The 19,735-nt window shown below is 39.0% G+C and overlaps 1 protein-coding gene across 1 annotated transcript; it reads right to left on the minus strand.

Annotated features, from left to right (window-relative positions):
* Window positions 1-7,524: 7,524 nt before the first annotated feature.
* LOC134804483 (zinc finger protein 809-like) lies at window positions 7,525-13,703 on the minus strand. Its single transcript, XM_063777534.1, has 6 exons — window positions 13,020-13,703; window positions 12,303-12,564; window positions 11,259-11,386; window positions 10,439-10,566; window positions 9,654-9,741; window positions 7,525-7,639 (listed from the first exon to the last, which is right to left on the minus strand). Exons 1-6 carry the CDS (start codon window positions 13,630-13,632, stop codon window positions 7,578-7,580), a joined length of 1,281 nt encoding a protein of 426 aa, XP_063633604.1. The 5' UTR covers window positions 13,633-13,703; the 3' UTR covers window positions 7,525-7,577.
* Between the last annotated feature and the right edge of the window lie 6,032 nt (window positions 13,704-19,735).

Below are 19,735 nucleotides of genomic sequence, written 5' to 3' on the forward strand. Positions count from 1 at the left end.
TTAATAAAGTGAAAGGAACGTGATAACTTACTAATAACAACTGTACTAAGTATGTATTACAAAATTTTGGAGTGAAAAATGAACAATTTTTAACATTTTTGTTGCGGGTGGAGTTCGACCTTGCGACCTAAAAAGATACCTAAATAAATATAAACAACCATTTGTAAGTATTTTATCCGTATCCCAAACTTTCCCTTAGAAAGTTTGTTTTCGTAATATGTACAACATCCCAAAATCAGAGGTCATTGAACGCGGGGGTGAGGTCAATGAACTGTTGACGTCACGCGTCAAATTTGGGGTCCGATGGGGTGATATGACAGGGGATAGGGATACTATGGGATACCAATAGAATGGGAGCGTATAGTTCACTGGATAAAGCTACTTGATTTATGACGTCGGAACAAAAAATATACTAAAAACGCATCATGACTTTAACTAAAGTTCTTTGATAGTCACTGAAGGGAAATCGACTTATAGTAACCGCTTTTGATTTGTGATGTGGACTATTCCGTTAAACCTGCTTAATACGATTATAAAAGGACTCAGCAAAAAGCAAGCCACGTTTTAGGGGAAAACCGTATTAAGGAGAAGCATGCCTAGTCCAATTTGTGGAATATGTACCTAATCCGTTTGATTTTCTATCCAGCGAACTTTATGAACTCACATAGGTAGGTACATAAGTATTATGGCAAGTTGCAGTTCCAACTAAATAAATCTAAAATTCTATATAACATAATATATAGCTAATATCATAAAAACGCGCAACCAACTTATAATAGATCTAATCTAGCTAAAAATAAACGCTGGTATCATCACAAATCCCTTTTTAACCGGTATGTTAAAAATAAGCGGCGGTGGCCGAGTGGTTATGACGCCCAACTTTCAATCCAGAGGTCGCGGGTTCAAATCCTGGCTGGTACCAATGAGTTTTTCGGAACTTATGTACGAAATATCATTTGATATTTACCACTAGCTTTTCAGTGAAGGAAAACATGAGGAAACATGCATACATCTGCGAAGAAATTCAAAGGTGTATGTGAAGTCCCCAATCCGCATTCGGCTAGCGTGGGGACTATAGCCGAAGCCCTCTCGCGCATGAGAGGAGGCCGGCCTGTGCCCAGCAGTGGGACGTATATATAGGCTAAGTTATTATTAGTTATTATCTAAAAAATAAAAGGTTTTTTCGTTTGCTTGTTAATCATAATATTGACTACTATCATTAGAGCAATTTAATTAATTAAAAATATATATCGCCGAATCATTAAGTACATGACGTAAGTGCACTTTTATGAACTAGTCATTAATTGCATTGTCAGTTGTCATCTAACTAGGTAAAATTTAAGTATATCTAATGTAGTAATGTATGTAGTAATTAATAAATTTAATAATGTATGATAGGAATAATCAACAAATGTACCACATGGCGTTACATGTGTAATTACTGCACCCCTTGTTTGATCGTTCAAAATGAGGGGGAGCAAAATATTGATTCTGCATTTGAAAAGTTTAATTGAATTAAATAATAGTAGATTGTACAACAAGGGCATAAAGTGACCCATTTTTACCCGAGGCAATTTTTTGGTCTGAGCAAAGCGAAGACCAAAATAGTAGACGAGGGTAAAAATGGACATTTATGCCCTTGTTGTACACTCTGCTTTTCACTTCGATTGCGAGGAAAATAAAACACATTTTCACGGCAATTTACACCACGAAATTGGCGTAAAGCGAAAGAACATAATACATAACCAATTCCCGCCAACTAACTTTTTAATATATATTTTTTTAATTTTCAACATGTGATCAGAGTTTCAGACGCTTGGTTTTCTGCCAATCAAACATTTCGGAGCATTTTTGAACGATAATCGACTCCTATTTTATGTGATTTACTAAATTTAATGACAGAAAATACGGACTTCTAATAAATTGTAGCAAAAATAAAATAATATAACAAGTTTTGTCATCTACACAATTTTATTGCTCAGTAAAATTGTGCAATATGTTTTAACTGTTTGGCTGTTGAGACCGATTACCTTAGTCTTAGAAGAAAAATTTACTTTTATGCTCTAGAGCATAAAATGCGATTTTATGTCGTCTACGCACGACATAAAGGTGCACTTTTTGAGCAAGAGAAGTGAAAAACTTATTTATTGCGGATTTCTAGTGTTGACGACTACCGTATGTGTAATAATAAAGAATAACGAAGTTTTGGAATGACGAACGTGAGAAATGTGTAAACGTGACGATACAATGCGGCCGCTTCGACATATTATTAAACGTAGTCCTCATTTTTCACTCTGGATATTGACATTATGGAAAATGTTTTAACATAATTTTGATGTAAATTAACATAGGTGCATTATGTTTGACTTTTTTCGATTTTTTAATTGTGTAAAACTAGGAGCGATTTCATACAAATTTTTAAATGGTCCTAACTCTTATAATAATTAACACATTCAATACCACTAAGTGCTACGGGTTACGCTCGTAGCGCGTAGCCACGGTTTCGTCGTATGTAGCGCGTAGTCGCTACGAACAGTGTACCCGACAGTCGGGTTCTTGGTGTTGAATGTGTTAAAGATTCGAAAAAATCAAACATCCCTAGGGGCATAGCTATGGTTCATATACAACAAACTGTGTCAAAATATTTTTAATAATGTTAATATCTGTATATTAACATTATTATACAGAGAGGAAAATGAGGACTTATCACTTAAGTATATTATTTAATTGTTGTAGGATATAATTTCGGTTTTTTTTAACTCATGCATATAGCGGAACTTACTAGCCAAAGAAGGTTAGAAATATAGTAGGTTTCTAAAGAGCAAGAATTTTTGTAAGGTTTTATGTCCAGATAAATAATATACATAATTAATCAGTTCCAAAAATAATTTTATTACCCTAGGTACTTATAAGATTAATTTGCACTTACATAGTAGTAGGCGGTCACCAGCTACATAATTATATTTTTATACGTTTTTATTGTTAAAACTATTGTGTATTTTGCCATCAAATGAGCCTTTGACCTGGCTAAATATGTGGAAATATAAAATATCAACTATAAAATACGTGTGACTCAAATTCCATACACACGCCACGGACATGACATTTGTTTGACAAAACGGTCAACGCAATATTACGGCAAAACAGTAAATAACGTATGCAAAGAATGATTACGAGGAGTCAAAGACGTGCAGCGGAGTCGACCAACAACGCACGACCACCACCGCCCGCTCCGTCCAGTTCCGCGTCCACAACGTCGTCAGGCGACGAGTTTGCAACGGCGCCTGACACAGACGGGTCCAGTGACGAGAGCGGGCCGCCGCCGCCGCCGCCACGACCACCTGCGCGACGAGGGCGGCCACCGCTGCCGGCACGCTTGGGGCCTGCGGGACATCCTGCCCCGCCCACGGCTCCCGCTACCGATGGTATAGTGCGACGCATGAGATGGACTCGAAACATGAACGAGAATGTCATGCGCGCCTATTATGGGGCTACAGAGGGGGGAACACAGCTATCAGCCTATCGTTCGAGAATACTGCCTCTGTTTCAGGTTCTTGAACCTACCATCACCGTGTCGGAGCAGCGATTATCGGATCAGGTGCGCGTCATTCAGCGGCTAAAGCGCTTGGATGACGCGACACTTGATCGGCTTCGCCAGGAGGCTCTCTCTGCTCGCGCGGACTCCACCTCGGTGCGAGATCTGCCCGCCACGTCGCCGGATCCGGTGCCCGCACCCGACCTGGCACCGGGGGCGCCACGGGTTGATTTCTGTACCGACGAGGGGGACTTCGCGAGTCAGAATGTGAGTACAACTGCTAATGAGCAACTGAGGAGGACTTTGGAAGAGGCGATTACGCAGTATCGCGCCACAACCAACTCTAGGCCCCGATTACCACGTCTGCCTATGAATAGACGCAATCTAGCGCTAATGGGAGCCCTAAACGCTTTACTAGAACCACATTTGCGGACTAGTAAAGATTTAGATGATACGCACTCGATCATGTACTGCGGAGCCATCGCGGCGTGCCGTGTTGCTCGCGTCAAGTTCCCGGACGCTGAACGTGCACCTAGGACCGTCGGAGGTGTCCCTGCATGGCAAGCGCGGATCGAGCGACGTATCACCTCGTTTAGGACTCTCATCGCAAAGCTGATCTGTTTCAGGGGGGGCAACAATCGCCCCCGAGTAATGCGCTTTGTGAACCAGGAGTTCGCGGGGACGGATATTAGGCCCCGCGACTACATGGCCAATGTCACAGAGCGCATCGACTTTCTAAAGCAGAAAGTCTATGCATGGGCAAACCGTATTCGCCGCTACAGAGAGCGTGTGGATCGATTTCAGCAGAATCGCCTTTTTCAAGGTGACCAAAGGAAGGTGTACCGAAAGTGGGAGGAAACCAACCTTCGTACGCCCGACACGCAGCCGCCGGATGTTACTGCCATGACCGACTTCTGGCGTAGCATCTGGTCGGTGCCTGTCGGACACACCGAGGGGGGTTGGATGAGTGTTGTCGAGCGTGAGTGCGAGTCCATCGAACCTATTGGGGCAGTCACCATCAGCCCCGATGACGTCAGTTGTGCCATCCGCACGGCCCAGGACTTTTCCAGTTCAGTGGATTGCACAACTTCTGGCTAAAGTGGTTCCGATGCTCGCACTCCTGCTTGGCAGCACAATTTCAACAAGCCCTCGAGCTTGGTTCTCTCCCACCTTCCTTAACAACTGGTGTCACCTTCCTGCTCTATAAGTCCGGTAGTACCACGGAAGCGAAGAACTACAGACCCATCACATGCTTGCCTACACTCTACAAGCTTCTTACATCCATTTTGAGAGCAAAAATCAACGCGCACATTGTCGCAAACAATATTCTGGCTTCCGCTCAAAATGGATGTAGGGTTGGGTCCCGTGGTACTAAAGAGCTCCTCCTCATAGACACCACCATCTGCCAACAAATCCGGCGGAACAAGGGTGCCCTCTCGGCCGCTTGGATTGACTACAAGAAGGCCTATGATTCGGTGCCTCATTCATGGTTGGGGAGGGTCTTAGAGCTGTATAAAGTTGATGCAGCTTTGAGAGCCTCCCTAAGCGCGTGTATGAGACAGTGGACCACAGTCCTTCGTCAACCAGGAGGCTGGGATGACCGCCCGGGCCCGCAGGATTTTATAAGGATTGAGCGAGGAATCTTTCAGGGCGACAGTCTGAGTCCCCTGTGGTTCTGCCTAGCTTTGAATCCCCTCAGCACCCTGCTGAAGGATTTGGGACTAGGTTGCCGGCTTCGGAGAGAGGGTGAAGTCATTTCTCACCTTCTGTACATGGATGACCTCAAATTATTTGCACCAAATAGCCAAGACTTGTTGGAGCTACTGAAAGCCACCGAAGTCTTCAGTAGTGCCATCCACATGGAGTTTGGTGTCGATAAATGTGCGGTAATGCATGTACAGCGGGGGAGGGTTGTAAATTCAACAAATTTACAACTTTCTGAGACAATGTCTTTCAGATCTATCTCTGAATCAGAAACCTATAAATACCTTGGTATGTCACAGTCGTTGGGTATTGAGGACGAGGGTATTAGACGGTCGGTGAAGGAGCGCTTTTTCAGTCGGCTCACAAAAGTCCTTAACAGTCTTTTGTCAGGAGGCAACAAAGTGGGCGCCTTCAACGCCTGGGTAATGCCTCTACTCACATACTCCTTTGGCATACTAAGGTGGACTCAGACCGAGCTGGACGCCCTGGATCGGAGGGTCCGATCACTGCTCACCGCACATCGCATGCTACACCCACGCTCGTCAGTTATGAGATTGTACATCCCACGGAAGTGTGGAGGCCGAGGCTTCCTAAACGCCAAGGATCTCCACAACCACGAGGTGTACAATCTCAGGAACTATTTCCTTAACAACGAGTGTGGGATGCATCGTGATGTGGTGGCAGTAGATAGGAACCTCACGCCGCTTTCCTTGGCAAACGAGAACTGGCGCAAACCTGTGGTACTAAGTACTGCGGATCGCAAGGCGGCATGGGAGAGTAAGGTGCTACACGGGCGGTTCTACAAGGCCCTCACGGGACCCGATGTGGACCTGCTCGCGTCGGTGAACTGGTTACGATTCGGGGACCTCTTCGGAGAAACCGAGGGTTTTGCCTGTGCAATTGCGGACGAAGTGATGATGACGAACAACTATCGGAAATATATCCTGAAGGACGGTACGGTCGACATCTGTCGGGCATGCCGCCGTCCCGGAGAGTCACTCAGGCATATCATTTCCGGTTGCTCTCATCTTGCTAACGGCGAGTACTTGCACAGACATAATCTCGTAGCCAGGATTATTCACCAGCAACTTGGTCTTCTATATGACCTTGTGGGCCGCGAAGTACCGTACTACAAGTACGAGAATGGTCGTGCCACGCTCTATTGGGATCGATCTATCATCACTGACAGGACTATTGTAGCGAATAAGCCTGATATTGTGATAATAGATCGATCGCAACGTCGGGCCGTGCTCGTTGACATCACCATCCCCCATGATGAGAATCACGTGAAGGCCGAGAAGGACAAGTCCAGTAAGTACCTAGACTTGGCTCACGAGATAACCGCCATGTGGGATGTTGATTCGACGATCATTGTCCCAATAGTCGTTTCAGTAAACGGTCTAATAGCGAAGAGTCTCGACCAACACCTTGAGAGACTCTCGCTAGGTGGTTGGATCAAGGGTCAGATGCAGAAGGCGGTGATCTTGGACACGGCGCGGATAGTCCGCCGGTTCCTCTCTCTGCAGCCCTGACCACCGGTAGCTTGGGCCTTGCCCCGCTGCTGGCGGCACCCTAGGTTAGGTTTTTTATAATGTGTTTATATTATTTTTTATTGTTTTGTAAGTGTTTTTATATTTTACTTTTATATTCATATTATAAAATAACCTAACTTAAGATGAGAAATAAATAAAGAGAATAATAATAAGAATAACGAAGTTTTGGAATGACGAACGTGAGAAATGTGTAAACGTGAGGATACAATGCGGCCGCTTCGACATATTATTAAACGTAGTCCTCATTTTTCACTCTGGATATTGACATTATGGAAAATGTTTTAACATAATTTTGATGTAAATTAACATAGGTGCATTATGTTTGACTTTTTTCGATTTTTTAATTGTGTAAAACTAGGAGCGATTTCATACAAATTTTTAAATGGTCCTAACTCTTATAATAATTAAAGATTCGAAAAAATCAAACATCCCTAGGGGCATAGCTATGGTTCATATACAACAAACTGTGTCAAAATATTTTTAATAATGTTAATATCTGTATATTAACATTATTATACAGAGAGGAAAATGAGGACTTATCACTTAAGTATATTATTTAATTGTTGTAGGATATAATTTCGGTTTTTTTTTTAACTCATGCATATAGCGGAACTTACTAGCCAAAGAAGGTTAAAAATATAGTAGGTTTCTAAAGAGCAAGAATTTTTGTAAGGTTTTATGTCCAGATAAATAATATACATAATTAATCAGTTCCAAAAATAATTTTATTACCCTAGGTACTTATAAGATTAATTTGCACTTACATAGTAGTAGGCGGTCACCAGCTACATAGTAAAGTCATTTCTTATTACGCGGTTGCATGCTTCACATTGGAACTGCTCAAGACCTGAAAAAGAACATGTTATCAGATGTTTATAATTAGGTACATGAATGAGTAAAATACCACTTTTAATTTTTAACAAGCAGAAACGTCTGCGCACGATGCTATTAAGCTTAGAATAAATTTTAATAGCATCGCTCGCAGACGTTTTTGCTTGTTACAAATTAAAATTGGTATGGGTAGCACATCGTAACTGGTGAATTTCCAATATGACTTGGAACTCCGGTGGCCGTTTAACCTTTTGGACTCCAATGACCGATATATCCGCACCGCAGGTTCAACGCCAGAGACCGATTAATCGGTCATAGATCACAGAGCAACATAGACCTACGTGCATAATATACATAAAGTTCAATTTCAGTTTTGACACTTCGGTGACGTGGCGTCTGAGTGACAGCTTTTGTGTTTGACACGGCGTCGAAAAGGTTAAGAAGTGTAACACTTTTACGGTAGATGTCGCTAGGGTCCCCTTGACCCATAATATGGTGGAAAGATTTGCTGGCTATGGATGAGGTCTTGGTGGCTCAGATGGCAGAGCGCTGGAGTATCGATCCAGAGGCCGTGAGTTCAAGTCTCACCTAAGACAGTCATTTTTCCACTTTTAAAATTGAAAAAACACTTGTTTACCTTTAAACGAGCAATTCTTGTTTATTTATATGTATATACACGGTGTGGCCTGTAACACGAGCAAATATTAAAACATAGAGTGTACTCCTCAAACGGTGACACTTTTTTTCTACAACTTTTAAAAATTATGAAGTATTTAGACTCCCTATTTTTCATACAAAACATAACAAAATTCGCAATACATTGCGTCTTAGAATAAACTTTAAAGTGTATTAAAAATCAAACCCCAAGTTATTTTTAAAAGTCGCTGAACAAATGTTGGTCAGTATGAGGAGCCTACAGTTTAATTTTTTGCTCATGTTACAGGCCACACCCGGTATATTTTGGGGATCTCGGAAACGGCTCCAACGATTTCGATGAAATTTGCTATATGGGGGTTTTCTAGGGCGATAAATCGATCTAGCTAGGTCTTATCTCTGGGAAGACGCGCATATTTGAGTTTTTATATGTTTCCCGAGCAAAGCTCGGTCTCCCATATATTTTATATTAATTTGTGAACTTGTTCATTTCAATATATTTAATGGCTATAGTGCTATATTGCGGTCTGATGTTAGGCTGTTATGGGCTTTAGAACAACTGATATCGCTGTAAAATGCTGTGTGGCTAGCGATCGCCAAAGTGGACAAATAGCTTTACTATGGATTTCCAGTAGGTAAATAACGTAATTAATTAGTTTCCCGCGCCATCGTTGTGAGTGTAAACTCAAAAAGTTGAAAATATTTTAACGTAATGTGATATATCGGAGCGGCCAATGCTCGCAAATATCTGAGCACGCGGAGCACGCCTCTATCGTTAACGCGTTAGAGTGCTTGTTCAGATATTGTGAATACCTCGGCCGCTCCGATATATCTCATGGCGACTGTACAAGAAAATGTTGTCATTTTTAGGGTTCCGTACCCAAAGGGTAAAACGGGACCCTATTACTAAGACTCCGCTGTCCGTCCTTTCGTCTGTCCGTCCGTCCGTCCGTCCGTCCGTCCGTCCATCCGTCTGTCACCAGGCCGTATCTCACGAACCGTGATAGCTAGACGAAATTTTCACAGATGATGTATTTCTGTTGCCGCTATAACAACAAATACTAAAAACAGAATAAAATAAAGATTTAAGTGGGGCTCCCATACAACAAACGTGATTTTTGACCGAAGTTAAGCAACGTCGGGCGGGGTCAGTAATTGAATGGTACGTTATTTTTCCGTTTTTTGCATTATGGTATGGAACTCTTCGTGCGCGAGTACGACTCGCACTAGCCCCGTTTTTTAAACTTGAAATTGTCAAGCACCCATATGAAATTCTGGCAATAGATCGTCAGCCTAGTGTCGCGGGGTGAGGTAATTCCATTAGGCGAGGGATAATAGTTCTTGGCAGAAGCGCTGATGTGGTCGAGATCACTTACTTTGGTGAGTGAGGACGTGTCTGCGAAGATCCCTGATGCTGGAGCACTTCTCGTTGCAAATGCGGCACTTATAATGGTACTCCACCACCTGAGGAATAATGCGCAAATATTAGACAATGTATAGGCAAAACGGTAAGATGTGTTATTCTCATTTAGGTAACGGATTTGAACTCCGGATCGTACCAATAAGTTTCTTAGACTTATATACGAAATACTATTTAATTATCACTATTATCAGTAAGTTTTGGTGAAGGAAAACACAATGAGGAAACCTTTATACATATACATTGCAAAGAAATACAAAAGATATTATGTATGTGAAGTCCCCAACCCATTTTTGGGCCACGATAGGGAATATAGCCTAATCTCTCGCATATATGGGAGGAGACCAGTAACCAGCAGTGAAACATATATAGGCCGAATTATTACATATATGTAGGCAAACGAATAATAAAATGCAATAACTAGTGAAAAAATGTAGCTTTATGTTCAGTGCCATGATTTTTGGTAACTAGATTGCTGAACGTCACTCACGTTACAAAACATACGTCATAACCATCTCCTTTAGCTGACAAATATGCAAACTCAATATTTTGCAAATTTACACTTTTAAGTATTTCTCTTTCTAGAGTCTGTGCGGAAAGAGAAGAGTCGTGGAATGTATTGGGCCCCATACATTCCATTCTCTTTCCGCACAAAGTCTATTACTTAAAGTAAATAAAATGGGTCTGGGAGCCCTTTTAAAGGAAACAATCGTGTATGTCTATATAGACTGTGCTACTTACACTAGCCAGGGTCCTGGAGAGCGCCTTTTTGTAGCGCTTCACGTGTTCGCTGCTGTGTGTCTTCACGTGCGCGAGCAGGTTGTACACGCTCACGAATGTTCGCTCGCAAATTGGGCAGGTCACACTCTCTGAAGAATAATAGTAAATATCAATAATGAAATAAAAGATAATCTTTGCCATCATCTCTCTCTAATAGAATTAGTGTTTGAACAATTAGGTAAAGAAACAATCCAGCAAAAAACTTTAATAAATTGTTTCTGTTTTTACCCTATCTTAGATTGATTGATGACTGATGAGTGTGCTTATGGTATTGAAAGTGCATAAGGGTAGTATTCCATCTGTCCAATGTGTATTGCGTCTCATATTTTACTTTAATGAGAGAGTGAGACGCAATGACATTGGACAAAGAAATTGCACAGGTGGAATACCACCCGTACCTGTGTATTGTATAATATATTATTGTTGTAGATCATTTTAAAGGGTCTCTATTGTTTTCGAAAAAGTTTTAAGACATAATGTATTCTTTGTCCGCATTTTCGTTAGTTTGGTTCTGAAACGCGTAACTTTTCAGGGTTGCCATAAAACAAACCTAACCTACCCTACCTATAGGATAACCTTACGAAACTCCTGAAAAGTTAATGGTTTCAGTTTTAGGACTAATGATAATATGACTAACAATACATTTTGACTTAAAACTTTATGTGAAACAAAAGGAGTCCATTGTAAAGTGTGTTATGTGGCCATTGGAACAACTACTTGATTGGAAATTGGAAACATTTTTATTTGAGGATTTAATTTACAGTCATAAGGGCATACTAACTTTTCTTATTATCAGTCTTGTTGTAGCCGCGCCATGAGCCTTGGTAACAGGGGGCACATAATTTGCAAGCTGTTAGTTCCTTAAGGTACTTCTTCTTTTCGTCTTCCTTGTTGGGGTCCTCTGTTTCACTGCAAGACAAAATCATTGACACTTTTGAGTTTGAAATCTAAATATCCTTCTTTAAAAAGGATAAACTCTTACCCCCTTATTCATAAACGCGCTGCAAACCACAATTAGCTAATAATCGTTTGTCCTTATCTGTCATTTTGACTTATGTATTTGTAAGAAAGGGAAAAACATAATTTAACGAAATCAGGCCCGTGAAGTTTTATGAATAAGGGGGTTACACTATTTTTATACCACCACCAGCTCTGTTTAGAAAATAAGCTATTAAGTCAAACCTATTTACAATAGAGACATAATTTATATTAGTAGGTATGAGAATCCTATATAGAAATCTTCACTTTGACAAATCAAAATTTGTCTTGGCAAGTTTTGATTCCTGAATGGCTAAAGATTAACAAAAAACTGGCCAAGTGCGAGTCGGACTCGCGCACGAAGGGTTTCATACCATTACAAAAAACGAAAAGAAAAATCACGTTTTTAGTATTTGTTGTTATTGTGGCAACAGAAATACATCTATGAAAATTTCAACTGTCTAGCTATCACGGTTCATGAGTTACAGCCTGGTGACAGGCAGACGGATGGACAGACAGTGGAGTCTTAGCAATAGGATCCCGTTTTACCCTTTGGGTATGGAACTCTAAAAATTATTATGTATACAAGTGCATAGCCAATAATAATTACATTATAATATTCTAACATATAGTGCAAGTCTAATAAAACATGGTCTTCTCTTCCCAGAGTGACACAAGCCTACGTTACAATAATGTTGCCACTTTATATAGCGCTATCGCATATTATCATATAGCGCTGTCGCATGATGACGTAGGCTTGTGTCAGTCACGTGACCCCGAAAAGACGGGAAGAGAGTACCAGGCGGAGTATATTATTATACCATGATATAGTATGTGCAATACCAACTTTGTTTCCTCAATTAGTTTATAGATGGCACTAAGAGCTTGCTTAGGCTTGTAGACCACAAGCGTCTCCTCTTTTTCATCCTCCTTGACAAGCACAACTGTGTCCACATTCCGCACACTCTTTCCCTTCCTGGATGCAGTCACCGGGAAGTCCAGGACTTTGGCCTCTCTGTATTTGGGTAGTACAGATTGGAACACTTCAGATTTCTTGTCAGTTTCGCTCTGCACTGTCAGCTTGCCCCATATTGTTGTTTCACTTTTGCCTTAAACATAAAATAATATTGAAGTGCATTCTTAATTCATAATGTCCTAAAGAGAGAGAGAGAGACCTCCTTTAGAGTGACATCAATAAATTTGCTAAGCATTTATCAACACAACTGCAATCAGGGGCGTATTTTGAAATTTGGCGCCCCGGGCCAATACGTTGCGCCGCCCCAGTAGTCAAGGAAGAAAAACAAAGTGCAATCCGCTAGGGGCGGCATATGCCGCCTCATGCCGCCCCTGGGGGTTGGCGCCCCGGGCCATGGCCCGGTTGGCCCTAGGGTAAATACGCCCCTGACTGCAATCAACAAATTGTTGGTATGCTTTAGCACTGATCAGTACCTACGGGATGTACATTGCTACATTCAACTTGAGCATGTCAAAATTAGGTTTATCTTGTGAACAACCAAAGTATACAATAGCATATAAAAGGCAAATATGCCTAGCCTGATTTTACCTGTTAATTTATTTTTGACATTCCTCAACACTACAGTTCGTTGAGAGCCCACTGTTTCTCCAGCATCAGGCTTTAAAGTAGTGTCATGATTCCTATAATGGTTCAAGCACAAATTATTCCAATTTCTCAATTTTCTTGCGTCACTTTCATCCTTCAAAACTGCTTTCACGGGCAAGCAAAGAGGATCTTCAAAGTTTGGAATTTTCAAGCCCAAAGTTCTTCTAAACTTTAAATCGTCTCTTTTATTCGTGATGTGGGTAACCCTTGGTTTACGCTCGACAGTCGTCGGTGGTCGTGGGGTCGACGTTTGCATCTTCTTTTTATAACGACGCGGACCAGGCACTTCAAAATCATCAGTTGGGTCATAGTCAGAGTCGTCGTCATCTCTCGGCTTTTTTCGCTTATAAGATCTTGCCACAGGTGTTCGTTCCACAAGCAGAGAACCTGAGCTAGATTCCGGTGCTGGTAGTTCCACAACATACTTAGGAGATGCCGGTATTCTATTCAAAGCATCGGGCACAGAGCTATCAGCAATTCCTGTTGCTTGCACGCATTGCTGTACAACTTCTTCATCCTCATCTAAATATTCAATTTCAAAGTCTGATTCAGACATTATTTATATGCTACGATGGAATCAAAAAAGATAATACAAAAACAACTTATTTTGTTTTGTACTGTAACGTCTGTAACTTTTAGCTTAGGTTAACAGAATCAACTGTCAAATAATACAGACAACTGTAACTATTTGAGATACTATTTATAATGCATGCTCTTCGTTCACCCAAGAAATATTTGTTTTTCGAAGCAACATTAATTTTAATTCAACATAAATTGACTTACTTCATAAACAATGTTTTTATTATTATTGGTACATGTTTTGAATTGTTATTAAAAGTCATCAGCAAACAGGTGGATGCACTGGGATCATGAATCTAGGATATACCTGGATCTGGCATGAGTGGTGGGGGTAACTGACAGAACGGGATAGTCTTATGTATCTTTCAGTAGGAGTAGCAGCGAAAGAGCTATTATTGTTTGTTCTTGTCACAGTCTCACATTTTATTTGTTCCCCACCTTTTTTTTAGTATGGATAATGGTGGGCAACAAATGAATTCGACCAATCACAGTGTCGCCTTTGCGTATGTTTTGTCCCTCACAGCAGGCTGACGCAACTAGGAACAAAAAAAGGTTTTGTATGGACTTCAGTGACCTAGCCATAGCCAAAAAAACAAAATAAAACGTCAGTGCTATTTATCTGTCAAGTCAACTGTCAACCACATTGCTTTGTTGCTTGTCATGGCGGTTCGTAGGTTTTACTTACGTATTTCTTGCAATTTATTTTTTAAAAGCCTTCGTTATTTTCCAAAACAGTCAAACGTGATAAGAACATACAGTGAGTCAATAGATTTTGTTTAAATGCCACCGAAAACTAAGTTGTTTCAGTGCGAAATATGTGGCAATTGATACGCTCGCGAAAATCGCAAAAAAGGAAGTTTATGGCGAAATTTCCATTAGATGAAGACCGGTAAGTATTGCTTTAGATACTTTTAGCCTTATTTTGGTGTAGCAGGCTATAAACACATCGAAAATTAGATATTTCATATCCACTTTCATTGTGAACTAGTGATGTACTACAAGTATCGATACGAAGTATCGATATCGACTGCAGCCTAATTTTTTATCAATATAAATAAAATAAAATGAGTGAATTTCCTGGTATACAACATGACTATAATTATTTCTACGAATATTTTTAGTGGAAAATTATTTATCATCTGTGCATTAATGGAATGGACATTATATTATATATTTTTGGAATCTAGTAATAGGGGATATTACTACAATGTTCTGCCGCCAGAGTGCAGTACTACCGACTAGTACCGACTCCAGTAAATTCATAGACTATGGGCGATTGTGCACTACAATGAATTTTACTGTCCGGCAGTCTTGAGTTTTCATGGTCCGATATGGCATGAAAAAAACGGATGATTGGCTTGTGCACTTGTCCGTCTTTTTACTTGCAGGTGCGGCGCAGTGGCATGAAACACACACCCCCCCTAGCCCGCCCCCCCGCCCGGCCAAGTCATGAATAATACTAATTCCAGACGCAGTGCACAAGCATAAACACGTTTTTCATAGCTGACATCTCGGACCGGAAAAAAACGGTCCGGAATGGGGAAAAGTAAAATGTCGGACGGTAAAATTACGTGTAGTGTACAAGCTACTATATATATTTAATGGCGTGCCATGTCGGACCGTAAAAACTCGGACTGCCGGACAGTAAAATTCATTGTAGTGCACAATCGCCCTAACTTATACATACTTTGCCTTAAACTGTTTTTGACAAGTTTTCACAGACAATAAATTATTATGACATTGATGCATCAAGGTGGTTTGTTAACAAGGTCCTAAGTACTGGTAAACGCGAAAATCGAAATTTAGTTATCTGCCTTTTTAACGCTCGAATATGCAAGAGTGATAGAGAGGATAACGAAATTTCGGTTTTCTTGTTTTGCGGTAGACCCCCAGATTGTGACAGATAGTGGTAGTGGCGCTACCTACGCAGAGTTTTGCGTGATATTCTCTATTATTTAAGATTTTAACCTAAAATATAAGAAAAAGTATGTGTCTCTGTTTTAATTATTAAATGTTTTCAGATGCAGGCAGTGGCGCAAATAAGTTGTAAAGGAAGACTTCATTTTATTATTCAAGAAGGTGAACACACATTTTCCTCTGTTACCTGTGGACCGTCGGACCATCGGGGTGTATTTTAAATTAATTACATTAAATTATTTAAAAAAAATCATTTTACATATTTTTATTTTAATAAATAAAAATCGTGTTCACATTTAAGTCCAACCATGTATTAGTCCACTAAAAGCCCACACTATTATATAACATACGACTTAAATGTGGACTCGATTCTAACCTGATTTCTAGTACGAAATTTGTTGACGGGTGGATTTCATCACCAAAAATTTCACCATACAAAAAAATATTTTTTTAAAATGTTTAATTTAACACGATTCTAGCTGGGTAAAGTAATAGGGGGCTGTATATTGAGGATATTTGTGGTATTTATACAATCATTTGTGGCTTATATTTGAAGTTATCGCTTTCGGAAAATAAAAACGCAAGATGGTGATGACAATCATGGTATGGTAATGACTCTTTTATAGACGGTAATGACACTGCATGTACGGTAATGACGATTTGGGAACGAATTTATATATGTATTAAAACGTATTAAGAAAACAAAAACTTTTTTTAATTGTAAGGCTTTAGAACTTTAATAAACATTACAAATAACATGTTTTTGAACATAAGACTAGCTACATAAATTATTGTTAGAAAATTATAAAAAATACATTTTATTCATATAAATAAATATATAACAAGTATTTTTATTGTATAATTTTAAATAATTTATATTCCGAAATAGGCAATTTATGTATTCATTTATTTTTTTGAGTTTTTTCAATGTTAAATCATATTAACAATATTGTACTCTTATTATCAGTTTAAACCCGCATCTTCTTTTATCTACTGCATAACTTGGTATTTATATCATATTATAAAATTGCTGGCTTACCAGTGAGCTTAATTTTTATGATATATTACTTTTTTTTGATAATTTGATTCATTGCATAAGTTTGTATTTTTGTTGTTTTATAAATTAACTTTAAAAATAGCTATAATGATTTAAATCCATATATATATTGTTTAATAGCTAAACATTAATATATAATCAGTGTTTTATAAGTTGCAAGACCCCTACTTGTAATGCATGTCATAAGTTACAAAATGTTAGGTATTGGGTCCGGTGACTACCTAATGGTATAATTATTAATTGCTGTAATTTTTTTTTTTTTTTTTTTTTTTTTTTATATACATCAATTAATATAATATCATCAAAAAACATAAGGCCATCACGATAGTGAGCCAGTACCGTAGCCTATGGTCGGTTAAAACTTAATATATGTTGCTTGTTTAAATACTTTGTTTTAACACGACTAACATGCAATTACAGACTAGTGGCTCTGTGAGCTGTAGACCTCGCGAGCAGAGCTTTAAATAACATGGTGCTAAGAGTTTTAAATATAGTAAATTAAAAAAAAACAATACGAAATGTATGTGTAAAAAAATACAAAAAGTTATAATAATATCCCAGCATACAATTACTGGGGATTGAACCCAGACCCTCTGTGCAAACAGAAAAAGCGAACGTTTACAAACTGAGCCAAATAGTTCTTAGATGGGTTGACGAAATTTAGCTACTCCTTCTCAAATTAAAATTAGTTAAAATTAAATATCTCCATACCTTCGAAACCAGCGAAATAAATTTTCTGAATTTTTGGCCATTTAATCTATAAACATATCTCAAAAAGAAAACACTCGTATGGTACCGATACCACTATTTGTTTAAGCGCGAGCTATCACAACTCCGCCATTTAAAAAAAAATCAAAAAACCGGACGGACAAAAAAATTTTATTTAGACATAGAATCCAGTCACAAAATTTCACGAGATTCGGTTAAGAATTACGACCTGTAGAGGAGAACATCCGGACATACAAAAGCAAAATGCTCCAGTCGAAACGTAGACCTTCGCTACGCTCCGGTCAATTAGATAATAAAAAATAAACATTTGTATGTTCTAAGTTCTAAGTGACCTAAATTTTGCCTACTTCAGTCAAAATGTTATTTAAAACTAACCATCCTCTAGTGTGAATAAAATAGTCATATCTTCTTCTACATTTATAAGGTAGACATTATATAGTGTTAGAAGACATAGAGAACGTTTTTTAAACATACAGCTTAATTTCATAATGAATTATAGCAAAATAACTAGAAAAGTTTCTGAGAACCGTCATCACCATACACATGAAATCATCACCGGTCGTCATTTTTTCCCGGTGATGATGGGTATGGTGTTGACGATTTGAGAGTTTCTTGTTTTTATTTCTAGAATACGAATAATAGTAGTTAATGTCTATGCTACACAATAAACTTCATGTAGTTTGCCATTCATTTCAATAATTATTTCTAATATATCATTTGTAACTTTTTTAAACCAAAGCATAACGGTGATGATGCTCTGTTGTGATAAACTACGTTTTACAAATTTGTTCGTAATATTTCTCACGATTAAATGATGTGACTTTATAGTGAAATCATTTTTGGCATTCTATATTAAAGTGAAAAATAGGGCAAGGACCTTTAGCGGTATTTCGTTGTTCATACACGGAGATAAGCTCACATTGACATTACCATGACGGTGTTGACGAATATTCGTGACAAAATTTTTAATATTTTTAAATGTACTTTCTCGGTGAAGGAATTATTGCATATTTTCCCATGTGTTAAACAACAACATGGAAAAGATATAAGTAAAAGAAAAATAGCAATCGTACGATAGGTATGCTATAATTTTCACTGCAAACAATAAGGTTCAGATTTTTCCGGTAGACGGTGATGATTTTAGACACATAAAACATTTTATATAAAAAAAACTATTAAGTTATTGGAGATGGTAATTGAAGGAACATGAAGATAATAGTTCTTAAAAACATATAAAAAAGTTGCAACTCGCACAACCTACTAGTTTATTTTATAAAGACTGAACCATAAGTTTTCGCAGGATTTTGAAATCCACCCTGACAGGGGCCCATGTTCCAACCCTCCCCAATTTATCGATATCGATAATTTAAGTCTGTTATGTTGGTACTATTGTTATTTGACAGTTCTTTGTCATACATGTTGGTAATGATTGGAACCATAGATTTAATATATAGAAATCCCGTCTCAGCGCGCTGTCACTGTTGCCACTTTTGTTTAGTGTACGATTAACAATGAGGCCCACCTTGCTGTAGCCATGTCGATAAAGTCATATCGATAAACTATCGACATTTCTTGCAATTTTAATTTTACTTCAAAGGTTTAACGATACCTAAAATGAACAAAAACGCTTTTATTCTTTATTGTGGTTATCAGACCACAATTTTATCGGCACGCCCCAGCAGGGAACCAAGGGAAAGTTCAGATATTTCATTAAAATACATAAATACCTACTAAAATATGTGTTCCGCAATAGTTGAATTATTTTATTACATTATAATATATTAATTATCCATTAGCATTTCAATTATGTTTATGTTTAACGAAGATATTGAATCTTCAATTAATCGGTATTTCGTTCCGCTGTGTAGCGTTTATCGATATATAACATGATTAAAATCGACTTTTGACATCCCTAAAAGAGCACACATATACGCTTTTTCGCACACATACACAGCCTGGGCGCATCAAAAAAGGTAACACTCGATTTGAAGTCCATCTTGTCAACAGTATGGTTGTCCTTTTTTGACAAACGGCATTTTTAAAAGAGCGAGGAGAGAGAAATTATACTAGTTGCTGCGCCGTGAAAGAGAACAGAAAACGTTGGGCCCTTGATTGGAACACCAAACATACACACAGACTAATCAAATCGCTAGTATGGAAGTGCCGTCTCTTAAAACGTAGTGATTATATTCTCTTTGCCTCAGGCCCGCTACACACTCATGCGTGAATCGCGGCGCGAAGCCGCGAACGCGAGTGTGAAGTCGATTTTCGCCGACAGCGAAATAGACTCCACACTCGCGTTCGCGGCTTCGCTCGCGATTCACGCGCATAGTCACAGAATAATTAATAGTACTACCGTACAGAAAGGAAACTTCCT

Source organism: Cydia splendana, chromosome 2 (assembly GCF_910591565.1).
Source record: "Cydia splendana chromosome 2, ilCydSple1.2, whole genome shotgun sequence".
In the NCBI taxonomy this organism is placed as follows: Eukaryota; Metazoa; Arthropoda; class Insecta; order Lepidoptera; family Tortricidae; genus Cydia; species Cydia splendana.